The following is a 25,353-nucleotide window of genomic DNA, read 5'->3' on the forward strand; positions in this document are numbered from 1 at the left end:
GAAAATACTGCAATAGAAGAATCTCAAGAAATCCTAGGAGTTAGGGTAAGATTGTGAGAGAGGCATCCTATTTATATTTTTCACTAAAAAGTCTCACGAAATCCACACCAATAGAAAATCCATTAAAATTGTCAGATTTTTGAATACCATGAGATTGTGATTCCATTATTTAAAATCCTGATTGAAAATCAACGGATTTGGACGGATTCTAAAATAATCTTTTAAAATCCTAATCGAATACCACGGTCCACGAGACTTTTTTTCATTCCATTAAAATTCTAATTGAATACCAACGGATTTTTTTGTCCAAAAATAATCCATTAAAATCCTTTGAAATTTCAATCCAATACACCCCTTAATTTGAATAGTTTTTGTTCAACATGTCTTCAAATCGTACTATAATTAATTTTCACTGTAACAGTTTTTAACAATTCAAATTCATTTTTTATTGTCTTTTTGCTAGCTTGTCAAATATCTACTTTTTAATAAAATATAGAAAAATAAATATGATTTGTGTACACATCTTGAAAAAAGTAACAGTAAACGTGAGTTATTAATTATTTATTATTTATTAATTGGATTTTCATAAAATTATTTAGCAATGAATAATGATCATATCAAGTTGACAAGTTCTGTAACAACTCCAAAATAATAATAATAGTAATAATAATTTTTTATCGGTTCGAAAGCTAAAATAAAAATGAAGCTTAAAGATATAAAAAGGTACCCGTATCTACCGTGTATTCACAACTAAAACTTATCATTTGTATGTTTCATTATAAAAATAAAATAAAGAAAAGTTAAAAATAAAAAGTTATTTTACAAGCTTTTGTTGGATTTCTTGCTTTTCTTAAGACACAATCTCTTGCTTTTTTTGATATACTAAGCGCATCTCATTAAGTCTATTTGGATATTTTCTTTTTTAAGCTAAAAATTAATTTTAAGCTAAAACTAAAAAAAAGAGTTTAAAAAAAATTAAAAGTTATTTGGTGATTACATAAAAATTTTAAATTAAAAGTTACCTAAAAGTTCAAACTTCATTTCAAAAAAAATTGATAAGAGCTTATAAAAAAATTCCTCCTAGAAGCTTTTGACTTTTGACTTTTTTTTTTTATTATAAAAAAGGTTCTTTTTATCATAATAGCTTTTGTAAAAATCTAATTAGTTTAACTTCTGCTTATAAAAGAGAAGAGAAGTTAAAAAAAAAAAAAAAAAATCGAAACAGACACTGATAAAAGAGTTGTTGATGCCAAATATAGAAAAGCTTTTTGAAAGGGCTATAGCAAAATTATTGGTACATGGGAAGGGAAAATGAGGTAGTATTTACAAAATTGGATCATATATGTATATATGATCGTATATATATATATATATGGATTCTAGAAAGACCATTCTAGGGAGGAACTTGCAAGCAAGCCAGAGAGGAGAGCAACCAGAAGGGCACTACTATAAGTAGTTGGTTCAGCCTGCATTGAGTTGTTCCGAAAATCATTATATGTCTCATTAAAGAAGGGGCCACCAACTAGAGCTCCAAATGCTATGTTAGGATTTGGTTGAGGTGAGTCAAACCACTTGATGAATCCATTCCTGCATCCTGTTTTAGCATCAACTGGAATGGAAGATCCTCTATGATGTACATATTTTGGGTAATTACTTCCATATCCAACAACATAGCTCATCATCATAGGATTTTCTCCCAACACATACTCTGCCTAAAATTGTTTGTATTAGCCGTTGTCAGGAGGAAAGAAAACACAATAATATTAGAAGCAATTCAAGCATAAATGCAAAGCCAAACTGCTATTTATATAATCACATTAGTGCAAAGAACGAAATAGCATTTTTTTGAAATAGTTTTGAGAATCAAACCGGTTTTATAAACAATTAAAAATTGAACTGAACCAAAAGAATAGATTTGGAAAACCAGTTCACAATTGATTTGCATACCCGAACTGATTCAAAACCTGGTATAAATCATAAACTGGTTTTGAACAATGAACCGGATCGAGAAAAATAAAACCATGCCCACCCCAATACATGAGTGGATCAAAAATTGTCCTAAAAAATGTATGGTAGCTGATTTGACAAAGAAATTTTGAAGTTGAAATAACTCCAACTAGTAAGGATGGAAAGTTATTGATCTCATTTTCTAAGACATGCATACCTGGATTAGTCCCATAGCCGGCTCAAAGAGTCAAAGCTTGTGGGGATACCGGAGGGAGTCAACTCGCCTCAAAGAGGTAATTAAGGTTGAGTAACTCCAAGAAAAAAAGACATGCATACCTGAGAAATGGAAAATTTGCGAAGATCTACTGGCTTATACAATTTCCCACTACAATATAGAGTTTCAGTTTGAGATGTAAGCATGTAATCACTATAAAGAACAGCTAAGAATGCAGAAGCCACTGAATGTTGCAAAGAGTTCCATGGCACCACCCATATCAGCCCACCTGTTTTGTAATGATAGTCATGTATATAAGTAACAGCTAATATGCAACCAAAGGGAATATTTCAATTTAATATATATCTTTCTTTTTTAAATCATATTTTTTAGCATAATAAACATAAAATGCAGGCCTTTTTGCCTGAAATAACAAAAAGAACACACACAGAGAGACTATAGAAATGCTGCAGGGAAAAAAATCAATCCTACTTTCAGTCCTGTTGGTTGTGGCTGTTGGTGAATCTGGTAGAAACTTGCAGATGAGGATTTCAGCAGTTTCTCTATACATTTGAAGGTCAAGGTTCTCCGCATCTGGGATGTCTCTTGCACCAAAGAAATTTACTCTGGATAAAAGAACCTAGTTCAACATCACAAAATGCATGAGAAGATCCATCACAATTAAAAATGGATATGCCCAGTCCATTCAAGAACTACCAAATTGAACATATAATAAAGAGCAAAAAAGTAAAGGATCACCTTGAGATGTAAAAATAAAACACTTCATCATACTTCATACCTGAGTTGCAGCATGCTTATCATCCCAACTAAACCATGATAAACTTCCTAAATCACCAAATGCATTCTCATTCTGCTCTGTCACATAACTTAGGTATGATGGATCCTTAGTTGCATGATAGAGCCAGGTACTTGCCCATAAGAGTTCATCCCCATAACCAGATGAGTTATAATATTTCGCCACTTGAGGGATGCTGACACTGTAGGAAGCTCTGTAAGTATCAGCAAATGTAAATAGCTGCTTAGCATGTCCTAAGAGAATCTGAGAATAAGTGAGATTGATCTCCTTAAAAACTAGAGATGCTGAGGCCAAAGCAGCAGCAGTTTCTGCAGCAACTTCTGTTCCTGGAAAGGATGAGTTAACTTGAATGAGTGGCCTTTCCTCAGTCATGTCTTCAGGCCTTTCCCAGCAATTGTGGTCCACCTCGGGATCCCCCACCTTCAATCACAAAAAGCCACTATCTCAAAAACCTAAATATCAAGTTCTTATTCCTCGTTTAAACAAGAAACAAATAGCAAAAAGTTGTATAACGGGCAGCATCATTTTATCATGGCAAATTACATTTTTAATCTTATTCGTTGTTATATCTTGTGTAACTAATAAATAAGATTTATTAGATGTAAGTAGGGGTGTAGCCAACCCAAACTAGATTTTGGTCTAAATAGTTCAGGATTACGTAAAAATATATATATATATATATATATATATATATATATATATATATATATATATATATATATATATATATATATATATATTTTTTTTTTTTTTTTTTTCTTAGTGAGATGTCTTCTTAGTGAGTTGCAAGTGTTTCAAGATTCTATCTCACACAATCTCGCACACAAGACATTAAAGAAAACCATTTTAGGTAGATTGGGTTCTTTGGATGCGCTTACTGCTGGCTCTTTTTATGCGATTATTGCTGAATTTCTAGATGCGCTCTATTCTGATTTTGTTCCTTAGATGCGCACTACACTGGTATTTCTTGCACGCGCATGCTGAATATTTGGGGTTCTTGTAAGAACAAAACATATCATATTTTGGGTCTTTTTACGGTATATTCAAGAAACTCAAATCTTTTATGAATTTTTGATTTGAAGCATTTAATCTGAAATTTCCAGATCTATTATTCCTATGCTTTAAGGATTTTGAGTGGTATAATCTGAATATTAAATCTCTTGAGTTGTTCATTGATTTAGAGATTTTCTGTTAAAATTGGAATCTGATTTTTCTATTCAAATTGTTATATTTTCTTTTAAATCAGATTTCTTGGTGTCCATTGTTTAGAAAATTAATTGTGTAATATCCAAGCTCCTTGGTACATTAATTTTAGAGATTTTGATACATATCTCATTGGTTTAATTTTCTGCATACGGCACAAATTTGTGGTGCTTAGTTTGATATTACCTTGATATATTTGGTGTGATAGGACACTGTATTTTTGGATTATTTCACTTGTTACAGTTCTGAAAAGTTTTGTATTGATTGTTAAAGTGGAGTAGTTGTGTGCTGTAAATTTGTCCTAGGTGTGTGAGTGCAAACGTGTGGGTTGGCGACCTTGTGCTTGGCTTGAGAGTGTGTCTCAAGGCCTGGAGCCTCAAGAATCCACTAGGGAGAGTGGAGGTCTTGTGTGAGAGGAGTTGGTGAACTCCGTAGGTTCGACTTGAGAGTATTCTCAGAGCTTGGAGCAGTGTAGGCAGTAGGAATTGTTTTTGATATTTTGTTTGATTGCCTGTGTGACGCGTGTTTGTAAAACAGGTACACTTGTGATAAATAAAATATCTGCAGCTACTTCAGTCTGGACGTAGCACCCTACTTAGGCTTGGTGAGTGTGAACCAAGATATATCGTGTGTCCCTTGTCTCTCTGATTTAATTTCTGAATAATTTTTTTAGAGACTGACAGTTACATTGATTCTGGTTTTAGAGTGTTGTAGCACCTTACTGATTCTATTATAATTGTTGTAGCACTTAAACTGTTTTCTGGTATTTGGAAATTAATCATTTTCTGTTTTGTTTAAGAAAATTACATTGCTGCGTTTATACTCTATAAATTGCTAAGGTACGCATTCTGTTACTACATTGTTCTTAGCATTGTGAAAAATTATTTTGGGCATATAGGGACTGAAGAAAAATTGTGTAATTGTTTACTGAATGTAAAAAGTTTTTGAAAAAATTTAGATCACCTATTCACCTCCCTCTAGGTGTTCTGTAAGCATCCTGGGTAAGAAGCCACTTGCCCAACAAGGATTACGTAATATATATATATATATATATATATATATATATATATATATATATATATATATATATATATATATATTGGAATACAAATATTTTGAAACTAACCTAATATACTAGTTTAGGGTAACTTAAATTATAGGTATGATATGATGTATATTTAAAAATAAAAGGCATGACTTAGGTCTATTAGACTATTTCAACCTATTAAATCTTCTATATTTGTCAAGAATTAAAAAAAAAATCAAATAATATTATTTTATTAATTAAAATTATTTAAATAATTATTTTATTTTATTTTAATTAAAATAAATAGTATCATATAAGTCGATGTATAAATTTATAGTTCAGGTCGTGTAAAAGGAAGTATATGACCTATTTTTTAAATGAGCTTTTTCAAAAAAAATTAACTTGATTTAATTTACAGAATATGCTAAGGCCAACATAACATAAGTCAAGCAGTAGATCCTTTAATTTAACTTATTTACATCCCTAGATATAAGTAGATGAATAAGGATTAAAATTAAATCTAAGACTTTGTTATTGTTTCCCATTATGCATCTTCCTATTTCATGCTAGAATATTATAACTCTGAACCAAAAATAACGGGAAGGACAAAGTCGAAACAAATAGTTCACCTGAATGTAGAGCACATCTTCAAAAGGGTGTGCATTAATAAGATAATCTGTGATCCACTTAAGCGAGTCCAATGCATATTGTAACTGCTGCACCGCATCCATGTGATCTCCATATTCAAGAATCGCCCAAGACAACACAGTAGCAGTGAAAGCCATGGGAAACCCAAATTTCATGAGGTCACCAGCATCATACATTCCTTTGGATAAATCCAAATTCGCTTCACTCCCATCTCGTAGCCCTGAATCCCCTCTCCATGAAACCCTGTTATTATTCAGCTTACCAGCTGCATGCAACACCCCATGCACGTTATTTTTCAATCAAACGCATAGAATTCACCACAACAAAAATCAAATAAGCTTAAAGGGTAAATGAAGAGAAGTAGTACTAATCTATTAGATTACATTTCTGGACGTCAAAAAATTGCAGAGCCAATTCAAGAGAAGAGGCATATTTCTGAACAACGTTGGTGGGGCGAGTAGAGGGTTGAGCCGAATCAGAGTGACGAAACTTAGTTAGTATAGAAAAAACAACACCACCTAGTAAGAGGATTGCGATAAAGGACACTGTTAACCTACAACACAAGGCACCAACGTAGTACTTTTTGTTGGGTTCACCAACCTTGAGCTCCATTCAATTCTTAGTGCAACTGGGAAACTGGAAATAAGGTAATTATGATTTGTAAGTTAAAGTCACGTTGATTAAATAACCCCCTTTTTTTTAAGGTCAGGGGCAATTGGAAAATGGTGGTGTTTGGAAGGTAAGGGATAGTGGAGAGGGAAACAAATTAGAGGGAATGTTAATTACTACTTTGTTTTTGTAATCACGATAGTGATACAACATAAGTAGCAATTGTAAATTATTAAATAATAGGAAAATCCAAGGCGCAATAGCAGTTGGTGATTATTGCGCCGGAGAATGGTGCCACTGAGAAGATCCAGACAAGAATTTGAGGTTCTGCTTTTGGTAGGTAAGCTATGTTCTTTTCCTCTGCTTGAAATATATATTTCTTTTTGGACGATGCTGTTAGCATGTTACTATGTAGGACTTTGATTGCTTTAAATGATTTTTTAATAATTTAGTTGTTCAATAATTTACTTTAAAATTGTGGGTTTAATAATTTATTCTTACTTTTTAATAATTTTTTAAATTTTTAAATGCTTGTTTGTATTAGAAATATTAAATATTAGGGGTTATACGTGGAATCTAATTTTTTATTTCTCTTTCTTCTTCTCTAAAGCTCCACACCAATTTCATGAATGTGTGCAAGAGATAAATTATCTTGTATTTATAGGAAAAATATTAAATTCTTAAATTAAAATATCTATTTAATTTATTAATTATATTTTTTTCAATATAACTTAAAATGAAGCAAACATCTTTTTTATCCATTAAGAAAAAAGTTATATAAAACTGTTATATCTAAAACGTATTAATCTTTTGCATTAGTTATTAATTTACACTCCATAAATATGATATTTATTTTATTTTTTAATATTCTTATTCAAAAAAAAAAATATAAAAAGGAAATTACGAGCTGTATAAAACCTCTACCTATAAAAAGGAAATTAAATATTTTATTTGGTATATTCTAATTATTAATTAGATATATAAAGTTATTAAAACCTCTACCTATATATATATATATATATATATATATATATATATATATATATATATATATATATATAAATGATATTAGTAGTTTTTAAAATGTAATACGAGCTGTTTACCAAAAAAAATGTAATGCGAGTTGATTTTAAGGTTTGTAAATCATATTAATAAATATTTTCTTAACCAATGTTATTAAATTAGGCCCGATTATTGACCCGGTCGAAGTACTGGGTCATGGGTCACTGGTTCAACCGCTTGACCCGGTAAGTATACGTAAATCTATAATTTATATTAAAAAAACTATAAATATACTTAAATACTTGTAAAAAAATATACCAATTTCACATATTTTAATATGAAAATAATAAATTACACATCATTGTCCAACAAAAGATCATTCAAACATATAATATTTGTGATACTGGCATTTCAGGTTCAGTGAACGACATCTCTAACTATAAATCAAATCAAAATTTCCTACATATTGCATAATCAAGATAATATTAGTGATGTAGGTACATAATCTATGTAAGTTAATAAGTTACAAATCACTCAAATATTTCAAAAGAAAACAAATCATTTGTGTTTGAGAGTAAAAAAAAGAAGAAGACATTAATTTATGAAAATAAATTAATTTTTTTTATAGACCAGGTCGGGTCACCAGTTGAACCGACCGAGTCGCCTGTTTTTACGAAAACCGGCCGGGTCGTATACCAGATCTATAACATGGCCGGTCCAATATGAAAATCGGATCGGTTACATGATCGATTCATCGGTTTTCGAGTCGAGTCGACCCGGCCGGGTCGGTCCGATTTTTATAAGATTGTTCTTCACTTAAATTCTTGAAAAGATTTTTTTAATATTCGATTCATATATTACAAAAGTAAACTTAACAAATATTTGTTTCATATAAAAAGTGTTGAATTAATGTAATTTTTTTTTTTTTTTAGTGTTGAATGTAATTTTAACAATAAACATATAAACATATCTAAAAATTATTTATCAGCTCGATTATTCTTAAACTTAGATTCCACGCTCCTTATACATCGGTAAATAAAAATTAAATTATTAGTTAACTCGTAATAATTCTTTACTAAATGTGTAATTTATTTTCAACTTATAGTAAACTTTATTATTTTACTAACTAAATTATATATGTTATTAATCCATCATCTACCATTTATTCATGTATGAAAGGTGTAGAAAAAAATGTCTTTTAAAAATAAAATAAAAATTTTAGTCCAAATTATTTTCAAATAGAAAACGATCAGTTTATTATATACATGAACCTAGCTAAAAGATTTTTCTCAAGGGAGCCACATTTATATAAAACTGTCATGTTCGATAAAATTGTGAGCACCACTCCAAACGTAACTATCATCATCTGCCCTTGATTATATTTATAATCATAAAATTAAATGTTATGTTCATGTTTTATACTAAATAAAAATGATTTAATGTTTATCATGTTGTAGGAGAATTTTATTTTCTATATACACATAAAAATGTATAGGGTCTATATTTTTTTCTCTCTCTTCTTTTTATATAAGTTTGATACACTTTCATAAGATAATTTAAAAAATAAAAAATAAAAAATACTGTTGGCATGTAAACTATAAAAAGACAAAATGCATTAGACGGCTTCTTGTTTTATCTTAAGGCGGGTGAATGGAAGACTAGTGCGGAAGTTTTGTGCCGTTGTCTCGTGTTCACCGTTTGCTGCTTGTTTCTGTGTGTGGCGTGGCATGGCCAACAGTAACAATGATGCAACTGCAGCGGAGATTTTGGTTTTACCCTTGTCCCTTGTTTTACCTTCATTTCTTAATACTATGGCAACCACCGTAAGTTAATCATCAACAATTCAATAATTCATGTTCAATATTTTATATGCAAGAACATGATACAGGATCTTTAGAGATCATGATTTTCACATAAGAGCGTACCTTTCTCCATTAGTGCGGAAGAACTTTGATGATCTAAGATTGTTTCTCAGAGATTGTTTCTCAGAGTCTTTACCCTCTGCTTTCCTTGTATCGTCTATGACAGGGGTCTGATACAACTTTTATGGGCAGACTATGTATCGTCTATGACAGGGATCTGATACAACTTTTATGGGCAGACTATGAAGGAGAGAATTCTGAGAGATAATCATAATCAGAGACTCACCATTTTTCTTTTTATATAACTGAACCATGTCACCAGTTACAGAGTTTCAAATAACTCCCTGTAACTTTCCATTAGTGCGAAACGTCAAAACGTCAATTACCATTAATGCAAAACGTCAATTACCATAAAACCTCTTTTATTATTAATTAAATCAATTGACACGCGTTACACATGACACACAAATAGTTTTACAACCAGGCCATAAAATTAAGCAAGCCACGACCTCCTTTCTTTTCTTTTTTTTCTGGTAGTTTTGTTATGTTGATGCAATTAGCTGGATCAATGCTCAAAGACCGAGTGAAATACCGAGAAAGTGAGAATTCATACGAAGAAAATCACTATAAACTAATTAATGAGGAGTGGCGGAGGGAGGGAAAAGACTCAACTAGTGCCAAAATAACCAACTAATAAAATCTAGTTAGTACCAATAAAAACCTAACCAATACCAATTTTTAAAGAAAACAAAAAACAATTGGCTCTGCCACTGAGTTTGAGCTCTCTGTAGACAATTTAAGTTAGAAAATGATTTTGAAAAGAAATTCTATTGAAATAAATAGGAAAGTAAAAGGGATAACAAGAGTAAATGATAAAAAAATGTTATGTGGGATTAAAAGTGAGAAACACCACTTAATTATACGAGCTATACAGAAATTTGAGAGCTTCGAAAATGGTCCTAAGCATTAATAAGCTGTGAATTTTTTACGTGGTGGAAATGAATCGATTTTTCTTTAGGGGTATAGTATGTTGATATAACAGTGATCTAGTGAGGTAGAAGTAAGAATTTAAGTTCAATTAATGGTGAGTTACTGTAGGTGTATCTCAGGCGAAGACTCATAATCAAGGGTAAATGTTTGACATGATGGCTCTATATTTCTATAATGTAACAACAGAGCGAATTGGTGTGTCAAAGGTGTCTCTTCAATAAAGAAGAAATGTATGTATAAGTGAAAAAGATTCTTCAATTGTTAAGTGTCAATTAAATCATGCTTTAGGGCCAAAAATATGCTGAATATTGTTTAATACGATCAAAGACATGGAAAATATTATCAAATGCAAAATATTTTGGAGTTTTCATGCTTGATATGCTACGGACTTAAAATCATATCGGTTTCAGATTAAAATTGCTATGATAGAGCATTAATGGATCAAAAGAGCCGGAGGAAGACAAGACTCGAGTCAAGAAAAAGCCAAATAAATGTTATTTCATGCTGCATCTCACTGAGTTGCTCGCTTTAGCTAGCAAACATCATAGATGTGTTGTTTTTCAAGCCTCCTCGTTGGCTTGTCCAGTGAGCATATAGTTTTTTCTCGCTATATTGCTCGCTTCAGCGAGCAACCTAGTAAGAAGGGCACCAGAATTACGTAATTTTCAGTATTCTGCTCACTGGTGAGCTTTTCGTAAAAAAAGCCCATGGATCTTGTTATTAAAAAGAGAACAAAAGGGGGCAATTGGTATTCAATTTTTCGCAACTTGGAGAGGAGAAAAGCTATTTTATGGACCTGAGGAGCGGAGGAAAGGATCAAAGTTTCACCGTGGAGATCGACAACTTAGTTCTTTTTATGGATTTCACTAGTTTCTGATATATTGTCTTAGTTTTCTTGACTGTGTCAGGCTAGGTTCTTTTATAGTTAAGGCTAGATTGAACCAACGGATTATTGATGTTATTTACTCTTTCCTTTTAATCTAATGTTCAATCTTTCATGTTATGCAATTAATATGTTATTCATTCCTAGTTTCGTTTATGATTTGGCCAATCTTAAATAAGCACATGAATTTTGCATGACACTCGGGATGTTGGTGTGAAATTTCGATTTGATTAATTGTTAGGTTTTGTTTGATCTAACGATAGACTAATGAAATCTATGACTGTGTTAATTCATCGTTCTTAATGCTTGCCCTAAGCGGGATCACTAAGGGATTAGGATTCTTAATAGGTCAAAGAATTGAAATACCAAGGGATTAGGTTTTAATCAATTTGTAATGAACTGTTCAACAACATGATTTTGAGTATTAATTGAGGGAAATGGGTAGATTGATTAGAAGGAAATTGGGAAAGTCAAAACCCTAGTTGTGCTTTAAGTCATCAATCTTTATTCTTGTTTTTAGTTTGAGTTCTTGTTCTTGTTTTTGATAATAATTATTTGGTAGTCTTAGAATCTGTTTTTATATTTGAATCATATTCTTAAAATTTATTTCGGTTGATCCAAATTTGGTAGAGTAGTAAAATTAGTGCTTGATAGATCAATCCTCGTGGTAACGATCATTTTATTACTTGTACTACTGATATACTTGTCATGATCGCAACATCAATCATGAGTAAGAGAAGAATCATAACTATAACAACCCTCAATATCAAGTTAGGTTAAACAAGAAAATCAAGCAAGTGTTCGAAAGATCAAGTCAAGTTACAAGGAATCAAGTAGTGTATGTTCAAGGGAATTGTGACAAGTTGTGTCAAATAATGATCAATTGATCATGAAATTGAGATGATAAGATATACAAGGATACAATTCATGCCAAGCAAGTCAATTAGGATTCAAAGGGGGATATTTAAAAGTTTATGGGTCAAAGTACAAATATGTATAAGTATAGGGACCATTTTGCAAATAAGCAAAAACTTAGTCTAAACTTTAATTAGATGATGTAATTGAATTCTATAGGAAATTTTATGGGTTTAAAGTGATCTTATTATGATCAAATAATAGTTAGATTAATTTCTAAAATTGTGTCAAAGAAAGATTAATTAGAAACCAATGGAAATTGGTTTAAGTCAAAGATGTATACAAAGTTGTCAAGTTAGTAACATAACTTAACTTTGTGAATTCTTTGCATAATTTTTTATGTGTAAGTGATTCTATGTAACCTTGAATGATTTATATTCAAGAAGGTCAAAGTTGGATGAAGACCAACCAATTAGAATTAAGTTTGACAAGTCTTGATAGAATGGACCAATGGATGTTAAGTTTGAATATTCAAAAGTTGTTAAATGTCCAAGTAAGAAATCCTAGTCATTTTCATTCATGTGAGGTGGCTAAGTTACTTGGAAGGATTTTAGAATGTTGTATAAGTGATGACAAGGTGAGTGTGAAGAAAAAGAACCAATAGGAATTAATCTTTAGGTTCAAAATTCAACAAAAGTGGCTAGAATATCTTTTAAGTGTTTCTAGGTTGTTTTCTTTCTTATTCTCTTCATCTTGCACTAAAATTCTGAACATTTTCTTCCTCATAGACCAGCCACCACTCAAGAGCATTGAAAGCTCATATCTCTTAGAAAACCTCACAAAAATATCAAGACTATTTCACAAGAAATCTTCTTTGATACCTTAGGAACCTTTCTATGGTTTTAGATTCTTCTTTGAAATCTTCAATCTCCTGATTTCTCTTCATGAAGGTTGCGACCTATATACTGTTAATGGGTATAAAGATGAGTTTTTTCATGGATTGAAGCTTGGAGAAGGATCTCTAGGTAATTTGGAGTTCATTGGTGTCAAGAAACTCAAGTTTAAACGGTTAGTTTTTAAGTTATAATTTTAGATTTTCTTGTTGAATATGGCTGAACATGGATGATGTTAAATCATGTGTTTAATTTTGATGTGTAATTATGGTCTTTGATGTTTATGTAGTTGATTGAATTAAGGTTGAATCAATGAAAGTTGCATAAAATTCGTGAAACCCTAGAGAGGCAAATCAGACCTCTTTTTGCAAAATTTATATCTGGAGTTATATAACTCCAAATTGAGTGTGTTTTGTTGTTAATTAAAACTACATATGTCTAGTATAACACATAAAAAAATTCAAGGCAATTGAATCAGAAATGAATTTTTCGTGTATTTATTAGTACAAACTATTCATGCTGGAAAATTGATGTTTCCATGGACTGTTTTATTGGTTAATTGTGTTCCTATCCATTGGAAGTTGATTAGACTAATTATTATAAATAGAAGAAATTAATTGAAAAGAAAAGTTATACAGTGAAATTACATCGGGTTATTAGAAATTTTATTAAGTTTCCGCTACTTTAATTTAGTTAGATATGCAATAGCGTGACCATGTGTTAGTTAACAATCCGATTATTAAATTGGCGCGTTACAATAACCATTTCCGCCTTTATAGGTCCCACTAGGTGTGAAGCAAGCATCTTCACCTAGTGAATGTGTTGGAAAAAATATTGTCAAATAATTATGAAAGGATAATCAATGTTAGAGAAATTCCTTCAATAACAAATGCAATTCCACGAAATGCATGGAAGAAATAGAAATATGCAATAAAACCAAGTTAAAGAGTAACATACAAAATCAAATGAATGCAAAAAAGAAAAATTTGAGTATAATGTTTGATATTATGTCCTTAAGATAATTTTTCCTCTTTATGGTGCCTAAGATTCGTGGACAGTTGTCTACCGGGATAGGACAGATTACTCTGTCCTAGTGGTGGCACTTCCACATAGAACAACCTCATCAAACTCAACCTATGTTTGACCAATCGCAATGGAGATAAAGGATGCAAATGAAAAAGAATGTACAAAGGGAAAAACTTGTGTACTAAAATTTTGATTCCCCATTTATTTATTAAAAACAAAAGGTCACAATTTGAACAACACTCGTTCAATAGCAAAACAACATATGTGTTCAGCGATGAAATGACACATCTTTTCCAAATCAAATTTCTTATTCATAAACATAATAGATTCAAAATTAATTTTAATAAATGCCCACATGAATAAGAAGTTCAACTATCATGACCATGTGCATATAAGACTCAATGCAATGTGATATTGTTTAATGAAACACAATTGAATTGGGTTCGGTGGATGCTGTAACACCCCAAATGTAAATACATATAGGGTGCACCTTCATCATGCATTCAACGCGCGGAAGTCTAAATTTAAACTTTACGAATGCAAATATCAGAGTGCGGAATGGAAACACATAACCATACTTATTCCATATAAAATTAAAAGCGTTAAAACGTCAATACAAAATAAATAACACTAAACATTATTTAATGTAATCCCAAAAAGATTAACTAATCGTAAATAAAAACATAATTTATGCCGCATCATAAGCCCAGTCATAATGTGGTTGTGGTTCCTCTAGCCATTGTGTACTTAGTGCTTCATCGAAATCATAATGTGGAAAAGCTTCTATTAATAATTTCATAGCCTCAGTCCGTAGGCCTCTATCTGTTAGATCCTTTAGTTTCTCTTCCCAGGTAGGTGGAGTTTCTTCTTCTTTACGTACCAGTCTCTTACCCTTTCTTTCCCACATAACTTTCTTATTACTTTCTTTCATCTTTTCCTGAAATGGGTGGTCAAGGGGGGTGAGATTTTGGGGAAAATCTCTTTCACAGCTGGAGCATTCTCCAACTATGACGCTTACTCCTGCAACAGTTTATAATAACAATACAAAATGGAACATTTAACATCATCATATAAAAATATCATGCCATCATCATCATCATCATCATATTCTTGCCGGCTTTTACGGACTTACGGAGATACCCAGAGTCCTCGTCAGGTTGCAACTGGAGTATCAGTGCACAGGCCAACATTTAATAGCATGGTTTTAAGTTTCAAAAATATCATAATCACATAATGTAAAGCACTATAAACATATTGCAGTCAGACCATAACTTATCATAGTTTCATAATGGTGGCATACATAGAGAGATTACTTCAACAACTGTAAACACTTACAGTACTTGTCGTTCTTTACTTGTATACTTTCAACTTTTGATCTCTTTACTTGCCTGTTTGCTCCCTTGACTCCCTAACATCATCATATCATCTTTTAGTAACTTATATAACATTCAACATTTGTGTTTTATCCATGTATAGGTCTCGGCTTTGCAGGTTTAATTACCTAGAGGAGTTGTTTTGCTTACTTACCCACTTGTGTAGGTTTTAGGACATTACTAGGTCATCATAACACTTAATAGAATTATTAAAGATTTCATTCTAGGCATGTATAGGTTCGGCCACCATAGATAAACATCTAGGAATATAATTTTTAAAACATGCTTTCAATTATATTATTAACTTAACATGGTTAGATCCTTTCAACATTAATCAAATAAAACCTCTTTTAGCTACATACCATTCGGCCTTATTGCCCTAAAATACCTAAGGGATTACTTCTAAAACATGCTTCTAACATTATTGATAATTTATCATATTTAAATCCTAGAGCATCATTCAAAACATCATCTTATATATTCGGCCAACTAAGGTTATGATCATGCAAAATTGATTTAGAACCTAGGCTACTAAACATGCTAATCTAACATCATCATTTCATCATCTTTCATATCATTTAAACATCTCTTCATGCTTATAATTATCATACATGGTTCGGCCTTCTAGGGATCATATACTTAGGATATCACTTTCATGCTTTTACATGTCATTCCTAACCAAGAAGGTTCATAGGCTTACCTTTGATGATGATCAACGACTTAAGGAAACACTTCTTGACCTTTGACTACTTTGAATCTTCTTGAATGAACTTCCTTCCTCCTTGAACATACAAGGCCGCAAGCTTAAAGAGAGGAGAAGAGGGATTTTCTTGCTTAGAGATGAAGGGTTCTTTGGTGGAATTATTAGGAAGAAGGACTAAGATCCAGGCTTGTATTTGATCTTGGAACAATTAGGTATTTCTCACTAACACACTCACCATTTCGAAGCATTCATGGACTTCACAAAATGAACTAAACTCTTTGTTCTTTCCTTTGGTAGTGCCGCGGCTATAGAGGGAAAAAGGAGAGACTAAAGCTTGTTCAAATAGGCAACCTAGAAGCCTTGCCATTACTTGATTGCTGGTAGGTTTCGATCACATTAAATGAGAGTAAGGTGGTGATTTGTTGTCATAGGTTAGATTGCTTAATTTAGGGACAAGAACATGATGTCAATTTCCTTGATTAAGGAAATTTAGTGATTGCTTGATTTAAGGAATTGATGATGTGTGACTAATCGTCATTAAAAGTTGCTCCCTTGATTTAAGGGATTGATGAGGTGTGACTAATCGTCATAAAGGTTGCTTCCTTGATTTAAGAAACAGAATTATTTGATTGATTGACATATTGTCATCAATTTGCTTGATTTAGGGAAAGTGATTGACTACTAATCATCATAATCCTAACTTCCTTGTTTAAAGGAATTTGACTGGCTTGACTTAAGGAAATTCGATTTGCATTTAATGGCTTGAAAATCAAATAAAATCAAATTCATTTCCTACACCTAGGCCGCGGATTTTAAATGCTTGGAAGGAAAAGATTTCCTTTAATTTTGGACCATGATTTATTCCTTAAGATTATGGACCTTTAACCTATTAACCTGATCTAATTTGTGCCTATTTTTCCATGATTTTATGACACTTTAAATTGACTTCTTAGAGCTTGTTTTCTCTAGTAAAACCGTGGGCTTCTTGCTTGTAGGGAAAGAATTCTAATTTAATTCCTAGTCATATAGTACTTCTTTAGGTTTATTATGTCATGGCCTTACTTTGGGCTTTAACTTGATTTGGGTTTCATTTACCTTATTGGACTTTACTTTATCATATAGAGCTTTCTTTGTATCACTTGGACTTGTCCACATTAAATGGAATTAAAACTTCCTTTGTTGGGTTATACTTTGATCCATGAATTCATTGGATCCCTAATGCCTATGTCTTTGGTCCATTGGACCCATACTTCTAATTTACTTAATCATAAACTATTTCATCTGAAATGTCTCGTTTATTAATTATCATAATTCTTCATTAATCATGATACAATATTTAGGGTTGTTATAGATGCAATGCCTTGTAACCATCCCTATTAAAACTTATCAGATTTACTATATCATTCAGTGAACATGATGACTTGTAATCGTTAACCTTGGGTGTAAACCAGGATAGTAGGAAACATACAATTATTCCTCAGACATGGTTGGTCCTTTGTATGTGTCCATTTTGACCCTGAACACCTAATTCTGTGAGTGTGTTAGAGAATACGGCCTTGGAATATTATCGTAGAAGCGGCCCTCTATTTCTTGTAATTTCATGTGACCCGAAATACAAATCATTTCTTTCTAATAATTCCCATTTGGGTTGCTTGTTTGTTGCAGTTCATTTCATACATTGAATTCTTGAGTATACTAGCACACTCCATATGTTCATTAGCTTGGTCTACTATCCAATTTGCAAAGAGTCTTTCCCAACATGACACTTAGATTCTTGAAATTTTTCAATAAAATTTCAAGTATCTTGGTGATGTAATAAGATTGCAATAGTGCTAATCCTTCATATGTTCTATGGATTTTAATCTAAGAATAACATCTACAACATAGATGACTTTCATGTCAAACTTACTGGAGAGCATACGTTTGGTAGCCTAAATTGTAACACCCTGTGTGCACCCGATGTATTAAACATATAATGGTAATAAGTGTAGCTCAATAAATGCGGAAGCTAATATTTCCAATTACGTACCTTATCATATTAACTCAGTGAATCTTTTTCAATAATCGCCTGTATGTAAATTGCAATAGGTAACTACACCGAATAACCTCATAACATAAATAAGTATCAAGTCATGGAACTACAACACGTAGACCAGACAAATCCTGATACAATAATACAACTCCAGTCTGAAATAAACGCAGCTTATTCAATATGGCATGGACAATCCCCATACTCACCAAATAAGACAATAGTCATATCATGTCTCAAGTACAATAGCCATATAATAATTACTAGGCAGAATCATATCCAAATCAGGTAATAAAGAAGCATGCATAATATAAGCTCAACTCCGGCCTCCTGCCACCAGAGGTCTCAACCTCAAAAGTACCTGTACCTGAAAATGTGCCCCACACGAGGTGATTTCTCTAACAAGAAATCTCAGTAAGACAAGGGTCCTTAAGAATCTCTCCACCCCAAGCTCACTTACATGTGCAATATAAGTTCAAAAAGATAGTAGTAGTATGATGGAAAATATCCATGCAATGTAACATATGTCTATGTCATATGTGTATGCATCCTACTGGCCAGAGAATAAAAGTAGGGATTACGCACATTTGCAGCCCATAGTATGAGGCTCTTCCCCTGTACATCACGCATGAAGTTACCATCTTGTACGTGCCTCACATACTCAGGAATTACCGTCTAGGGTGGAACACCCCACATACATAACATATGGCATCTGCACTCACAAAATAGCTCAATAGCATATCAAATATTCTTCACATATTTTCAGAGAATACATCATGCATATAAACTATCCCTCCATGAGGTAAGGTGGAACCATCAATGGTAAAATCGAAGACACGAAAGCTTACCTGTCATGCTAGTAATATCAACTAGAAGTCCACACAAAGCCCGAGGGTCACCAAACAGCACAGTCACAGTCTGTTTATACCAGAAATATTATCAATATTCAAAGTCTAGAATCTCATTGCATTAGGACAATGTTTCCTTTTTTCGTTTAATGACCGTAGGCTTCTCTCAAAGCCATAAGCATTCAATATCAAGGGTTCTAACTTAGTTAATTTATTATAGAGGTTCTATCTAACCAATTAAGGGTCCAGAACTTAACCCACGCTTCTGTTTGGACAGAAAGCTCAAAACATGAATTTTCCAGAATATTCGAATATTCCTTGGGGACATATCCGGATATCAATATCTGGATATTCCAGGATCAATATCCGGATATCCATATCCAGATATCCCAGACCCAATATCCGGATATCCATATCCTGATATTATATCCAAAAATTTCACGACAGAATGCAGTTTTACATTTTCGTGAAGATATCTATTCAAGGTTCCATTTTTAACACTTACAGAGGTCCAAGCATGTATTTTTAAACATATTTAAGCTAGTGACCATCTTGGTTATTTAGTTTCCTCATTTAACATGCCAAGACTCGATCTTTTACATAGAAACTCAAGAGGAAAAGTTGAAGCATATACCCAAGCTTCCAAAATAGAGAAAATAAGTGATCTTGGAGCTCTCTACACCATTCCACAATGCTACTAATCAAATTTCTCAATGAAGTGTTTGTCATCATCAAAATGGGGGAGATTGTTGAACCATAGGTTTTGGAGACTATGCATTTGAAGTTTTCATGATTACAAAGCACCGACAAGCTCAACATGGATGCACAACTTAGAAGACAGTGCAACAAGTCCCACATGACACTAGAAGACCAAGACAATTTGCAAAAGTGAAAGATTAACTTAGAAGTGCAAATTCAACACCAAAGTCAAAGATACAAGTGAAGAAAGGACCTAAAAGACTCAAATCATGAAGACACTTGAAGATAAATGAAGACTTATGTTTATATTGTGTGTCTTGTACTTTTAGAGTCCTAGGAAGTTTTGAAGTTGAATTTATTGAGCCATATCTCTCTACATTACATTTTGAAGCATAAACTCATGCATTGATAATATCATGACATACAAGTCTCACACACGTGGACCACTGTTACATTAATGCTATAATCATGCATTCACGTGTGAGAAGAAAGAAAAAATCAATTAAAAGTCAATTGGATCAAATTCGGATATATTTTGGGTTGTTGTCACCAAGTATCCGAGTATGAATATTGAATATCCAGATATGATATCCGGATATTGAACCCAGAATGTCCGGATATATAAATCCAAATATTCGGATATTTATCGAGAATCACGTGATATTTTTTAAATTCTTAGTCAAATCTCTTTATATCTTCTAAAAATTGACTTAAATTGTTATATAAGCATATCTTTTAAAATAGAAGAAAGCGTAGGAATACATACATTAGAGAGAAAAACACCTAAGATTAAGGATTATGCTATATTTTGATATTTGGAGAGAGAAAGCTCTTTAATCTTCTTCTTCTTCTGTTTTCTTTTGATTTTCTGTGTAATTGTATACGTATGGAGGTTGCTGTACAGGTTCTAGACAGATTGAGTAATTGTGATTGGTTTGTGTACGAGTTGAGTGATCCCAAGGGGCTTTGGGTTAAGCATGATCTAGGGAGATCGCTGGTCTTGTAAAATTTCTCTTATAAAATGGTTTCTTCAAGCACCGGTTGGAAGCTTGATGATAGTGGAACGATCGATGTCAGTCTAAATGTAGCTCTCAAGTGGTTAGAGAGTGAACCAGAATAAATTTTGGTGTTAACTTCTCTTTTCCCTATCATTTTTATTTTTCGTTACATATAACTCTTTTTGATTCATTGTTTATGATGTTTTGAATCTGTTTAAATGTTGAGAATTTTTGTTAATTGTTAAAATTCACTCTTGCATATGTTTTTGAAAAAGGGATTTTGTTTTTCTTTGTTTCTTTCGAAAAAAAAGTTTAAAACACAATTCACCCCCTCTTGGTTATGATTCAGCCATTCCTTCTTTACAGTAAAAATGGGACATATGGTACATATATAAATCCTAGAGCTCCACTTTTTCTACTTTTTATATCATTCATGAATTTAGGGGGAGTCCTAATACCATTTTTGACAAAATACATGTTGTGCTAATTTTTTTCTCAATTTATGTTTGTCATCATCAAAAAGAGGGAGATTGTGGAATCAATGCACTCAAAACGAAGAATATAGAGATTCAAGGATTTTGATGATTACAAACAAACATAGAAAGAAGACTTCAAGCTTTACAACCTGCAACAATAAAAAAAAGTCTAAAGAATCAACCAAGAATTATGAAGTCCATCATGAAAATTGACAAAGCTTAAAGAAGATCAAGCCTCAAGCTTCAAGAAAAGAATCTAAGTCCAAAGTGTCCATAAGTAATTTATTTCAGGACTTAGAGTTAAATGTGAGGGTGATTGATAACTTGCATGAAAAAGCTCAAAGGATTTTTCCAAAACACATGCATTAAACCATCATTTATTGTTGAGAAACATTCTCAGCATCTGTCATTCATGAAAGCATATTTTTAAATATTTTTCAAATAATTAAAAGTGATTGAAATTGATTTGAAACTAAGAAAGTCACTTTAGAACGAAATTCCAGCCTTTCCAACAGGTTGAGAATCAGTTCCCTCCATATGAAAATTGATTCCCCCTCTCTGGAAAAGTTGGGAATCAATTCCCACAACAAGGGAATCGATTCTTGATTGGGATCTCTGTTACATGGATCTTAAAACAAAACTTGATCATCATTCTTGATTCGAAACACATTACTTGCTAATTCTCATTCATCTTGATCATATACACTCTTTGAGCTTTATTCTTGTGAAAGTGTCAACACCTATTGTTCTTCAACTTGTATAATCTGTACTTTGAGAGTACTTAGCCATTATTAAACGCCTGCAATTAATTTCTTGAATAGAGAGGGGAGTGAACCCTTGGTAGTTAAGAGGTTACCAAATACCTTAAGAAATTTGGAGTTAAGTGTAAAGGCATCCAAGAGCTTGAAGTCTTGGAAGATTATAGTGATTTGTCAAGCAACCTCAAATTTGATAGTTAGTGAAAGATTGATCGAGCGACTTCAGTCTGGACGTAGGTCACGGTTGTGATGACCGAATCAGGATACATCTTGTTTACAATTTCTCTAACCTTCAACTCTTTATATAACACCTCATATTTCTAAAACATATAATTATATATGAAAATAAGAATTAAAGGGTAGGCTTAGTGAAAATCCTGAAATTAGGGTTAAAATACAAAGAAAGGGTAAAACGATAATTAGCCAACCACGTAACCCTAGGAAGGTAAAATTGAGTAGGAGGTCTCGAATGAGGAAACTAACCCTGAAAATGGATTTAGAACGAAAAATTGAGTGGTTAGGCAATTTTTTGAAAATTTGGTGAGTAGTATTTTTATCGGGTAAAATATTGCGGTATAGTTGTACCGTAAAACGTGTCGAATGAATTTTGAGCTCTACAGTTGGTTATAAGTTATAAATGGTACTTAGGACTAGGAAATATGATTTCTGGTGAAAATTGATGAAAATTAGTGTGTTTAGGGAAGCGTGTCCACGACGCGCATAACAACTTAAAACTGTGATTTCTCCGAACGACCGGAAAACTCTAGATTCATCTGATCAAGGGAAATTAAAGGAAAATGGTTATGTTAAAATTAGAGTTTCTAAATAGTTTATGAAATTATGGACGTTTAGTGGAATAGGCGAGAGATTTGAATTAGTTTGAAATCGCGTGAGGTGGCGGTGGGGCCCACCTCACTTAAGTGGACTTGCCACCTTGCACCACATCACCAATCAACCTCTTTCTCTCTCCTACTCCCTCACAAAAACCGAGCCCTACCTCCATGGAAGGGGAAATTTGCTTCCAAATCTTCCTTTCCTCATAACTTCATCCATACTCACTCAAATTCAACAAAGTTTATCATCAAAGTTGTTGGAAATCATCATCCAAACACAACATGGTATTATTGAGTCTTGAAACTTGCTAGATTGGGAGAAAAGGGGCAATTTAAGCCGCGAATTTGAGGAGGTTTTCAAGGTTTTTGGAGTTGTGTGTTCAAGCCATTGCTTGGGGAGCACTTGGAGGAGTCCTAGGCCAAGCTTGTGAGTATATTTCAACACATTTCATGGAGTGAATCATGAATTTTAATTTTGAAACCTAGAGCATGTGTTGTGTGATTGATGTAGTTAGAGAGCTCAAATTGAAATTGTGTATTAGATAAAAGTGGCTTAGAATGATATTTTAGAGTGATTGATGTTATAAAAATTATTGGTGAAATTTGAGTTATAACTTAGGAAAATTTGGGTTGAAATGCCATGACTTTGTGGAATTGAGATGTTATGTGATTGTGTAATTGAGTTGTTGAGAGTTTGTATGAGTTAATAGTAGGATTGTATGATGTGTGGAAATGTTGAATTGAATTGAATAACCTTTGGTTGGGGAGCATGATACATTCGGCCAAGAGAGGGATATAGGGGTTGGATGATGAAAAAAAATTATGTAATTGACGTGTTGTAGTGTTAAATGGTATTTGGAGGCGTTGTGTGATGAATTGATGCATGGAAAATTAAAGAAAAAATACTTGGAGTGTGTGTGATGTGCATTTGAGCCTAGAACGTAATAATGGGAAAAATGGTGTTGTGATGGTGTAGGATGGAAAATGAGACTTGAAATGGGGTTGTGGTAGCCTTAGGATGCTAAGGAAAAATTAAAATAAAATTAAGAAAAATATTTTGTAAAATTTGCCTATGGTGGCTGAACCTAGATAGTGGAAGGGGGGATTTTGGTGCTTTGTAATCATGTTGATTGCACCTTATATTGATGATCCTTGTGTGATCATTGTAGGTTGCCTCCCGCGGAATTGAACTCGAAACCTTGAGCTTGGTGGGTCGCCTTTGGTCCCTGACCAAAGGGATTTTGGTAAGTTGGCTTGAACCTATGCATGTATAATTGAAAAACTTGCATATATCTTGGTTGGTTGTAATTGAAATGGAAATGGCATATGTTTAGGCATTTCGTGTGAACCAAGCTCGGTGATACAGTGAATTGGAGCTATCAAGCGAAGGAGATTATTCAGGTAATCCCTTGGTACTGGGGTTTGATCCCTGTGTGTGCTCCACCATGCCTCTTGAAGGTAGTGGTTGAAGGTGTATATTAGTAGTATAGTATAACATGATCATGCATATTGTATGTATAGTGGTACATAGGATGTATCGAGTCTCTGACCAGTAGATAGTCTGCCTTCGGGCGTTACGGACTTCCACTGGATAGGTCTCCATGAGGGAGTTCCAGTTGACCTGGGATCATGGTGTGTCATCCGTAGAGGAGCACACTAGGAAGTCTCGGGTGTATATGGATGAAGGGTGCCTTGGTTGATGTTCCGGGAATACTTTTTTGCTTTGGAACTCGCAGGCTATATGCTGAGGCCACTAGGCCGGATGTTGCGTGGTATTGGCATCGACCATTCCAGCTTCATCGTATTTTGTTCCCTATGCTTCCCTACTTCACTAAATTCCTTGCTTTATCTTGTTTTAATCTATGCAGCACCGATACTGACACGGAACACGTGACACGATACGACACGACACTCCGACACGTCAATTCTAAAAAATGTTAGATTTCGACACGTTAGGACACATTTTGATATTAAATAATATTTTAATTTATGTAGTGTATATTATATTTAATGTTCAATAATTTAACAAAAAATGAAACTAAACTTATAATATTCATCAATTTTGCAAAGAAACATAAGATATTCCAAATATTTATATTAAACTCAATAAAATGGTAATCGTAATCCAATGAATCTAATAGTTGGAACTAAAAACTCAACGCAACGCAACCTTTTTTTGAATTTCTATAACGCGTGTTAGAGTGTCGAAGTGTCAGAGAGTGTCAGAAAGTGTCGAACACGACACGTCAGGGTTTTTGAAGTGTCGGTGCTTCATAGGTTTTAATGTTGTATTATATTATTGATATGCATCGAAGTGAGCCATTGGGCGAAGTAATCTGTAGAACCTCTGGGTTACTGAGATATATTCGTATATCCCACCCCGCTTTGGGGATTTTATTTCAGGTAGTGCCAATGGTGTTGGAGCGGCGGGCAAGAGGCCCGTAGGATGAGCTTGGACATAGGCTTGTTTTGCATTTTGTGGCCGTTGGGCCTAGGCTAGACTTAGGTCATGAACAATGCATGTGATTCAGGATTATTGTTGTCATCTTTGTTCATGATGTATTTTATATAAGTTTAGTCTTTTATTGTCATGATTTATTTTGGAGAATTTATTATGTATCTATGAAGGACAATTGTAATAGTTGAAAAGAAGTTGGTAA

The 25,353-nt window shown here is 33.0% G+C and overlaps 1 protein-coding gene across 1 annotated transcript; it reads right to left on the reverse strand.

Moving 5' to 3' along the window:
- Positions 1-1,379: 1,379 nt before the first annotated feature.
- On the reverse strand, positions 1,380-6,468 carry LOC133287551 (endoglucanase 2-like). Its single transcript, XM_061485182.1, has 6 exons — positions 6,240-6,468; positions 5,838-6,121; positions 2,961-3,398; positions 2,654-2,801; positions 2,284-2,450; positions 1,380-1,712 (listed from the first exon to the last, which is right to left on the reverse strand). Exons 1-6 carry the CDS (start codon positions 6,466-6,468, stop codon positions 1,380-1,382), a joined length of 1,599 nt encoding a protein of 532 aa, XP_061341166.1.
- Between the last annotated feature and the right edge of the window lie 18,885 nt (positions 6,469-25,353).

The sequence above is a fragment of the Gastrolobium bilobum genome, unplaced genomic scaffold (assembly GCF_033153095.1).
Source record: "Gastrolobium bilobum isolate Gb01-03AN ecotype WA unplaced genomic scaffold, APGP_CSIRO_Gbil_v1 utg6608, whole genome shotgun sequence".
Classification (NCBI taxonomy): domain Eukaryota; kingdom Viridiplantae; phylum Streptophyta; class Magnoliopsida; order Fabales; family Fabaceae; genus Gastrolobium; species Gastrolobium bilobum.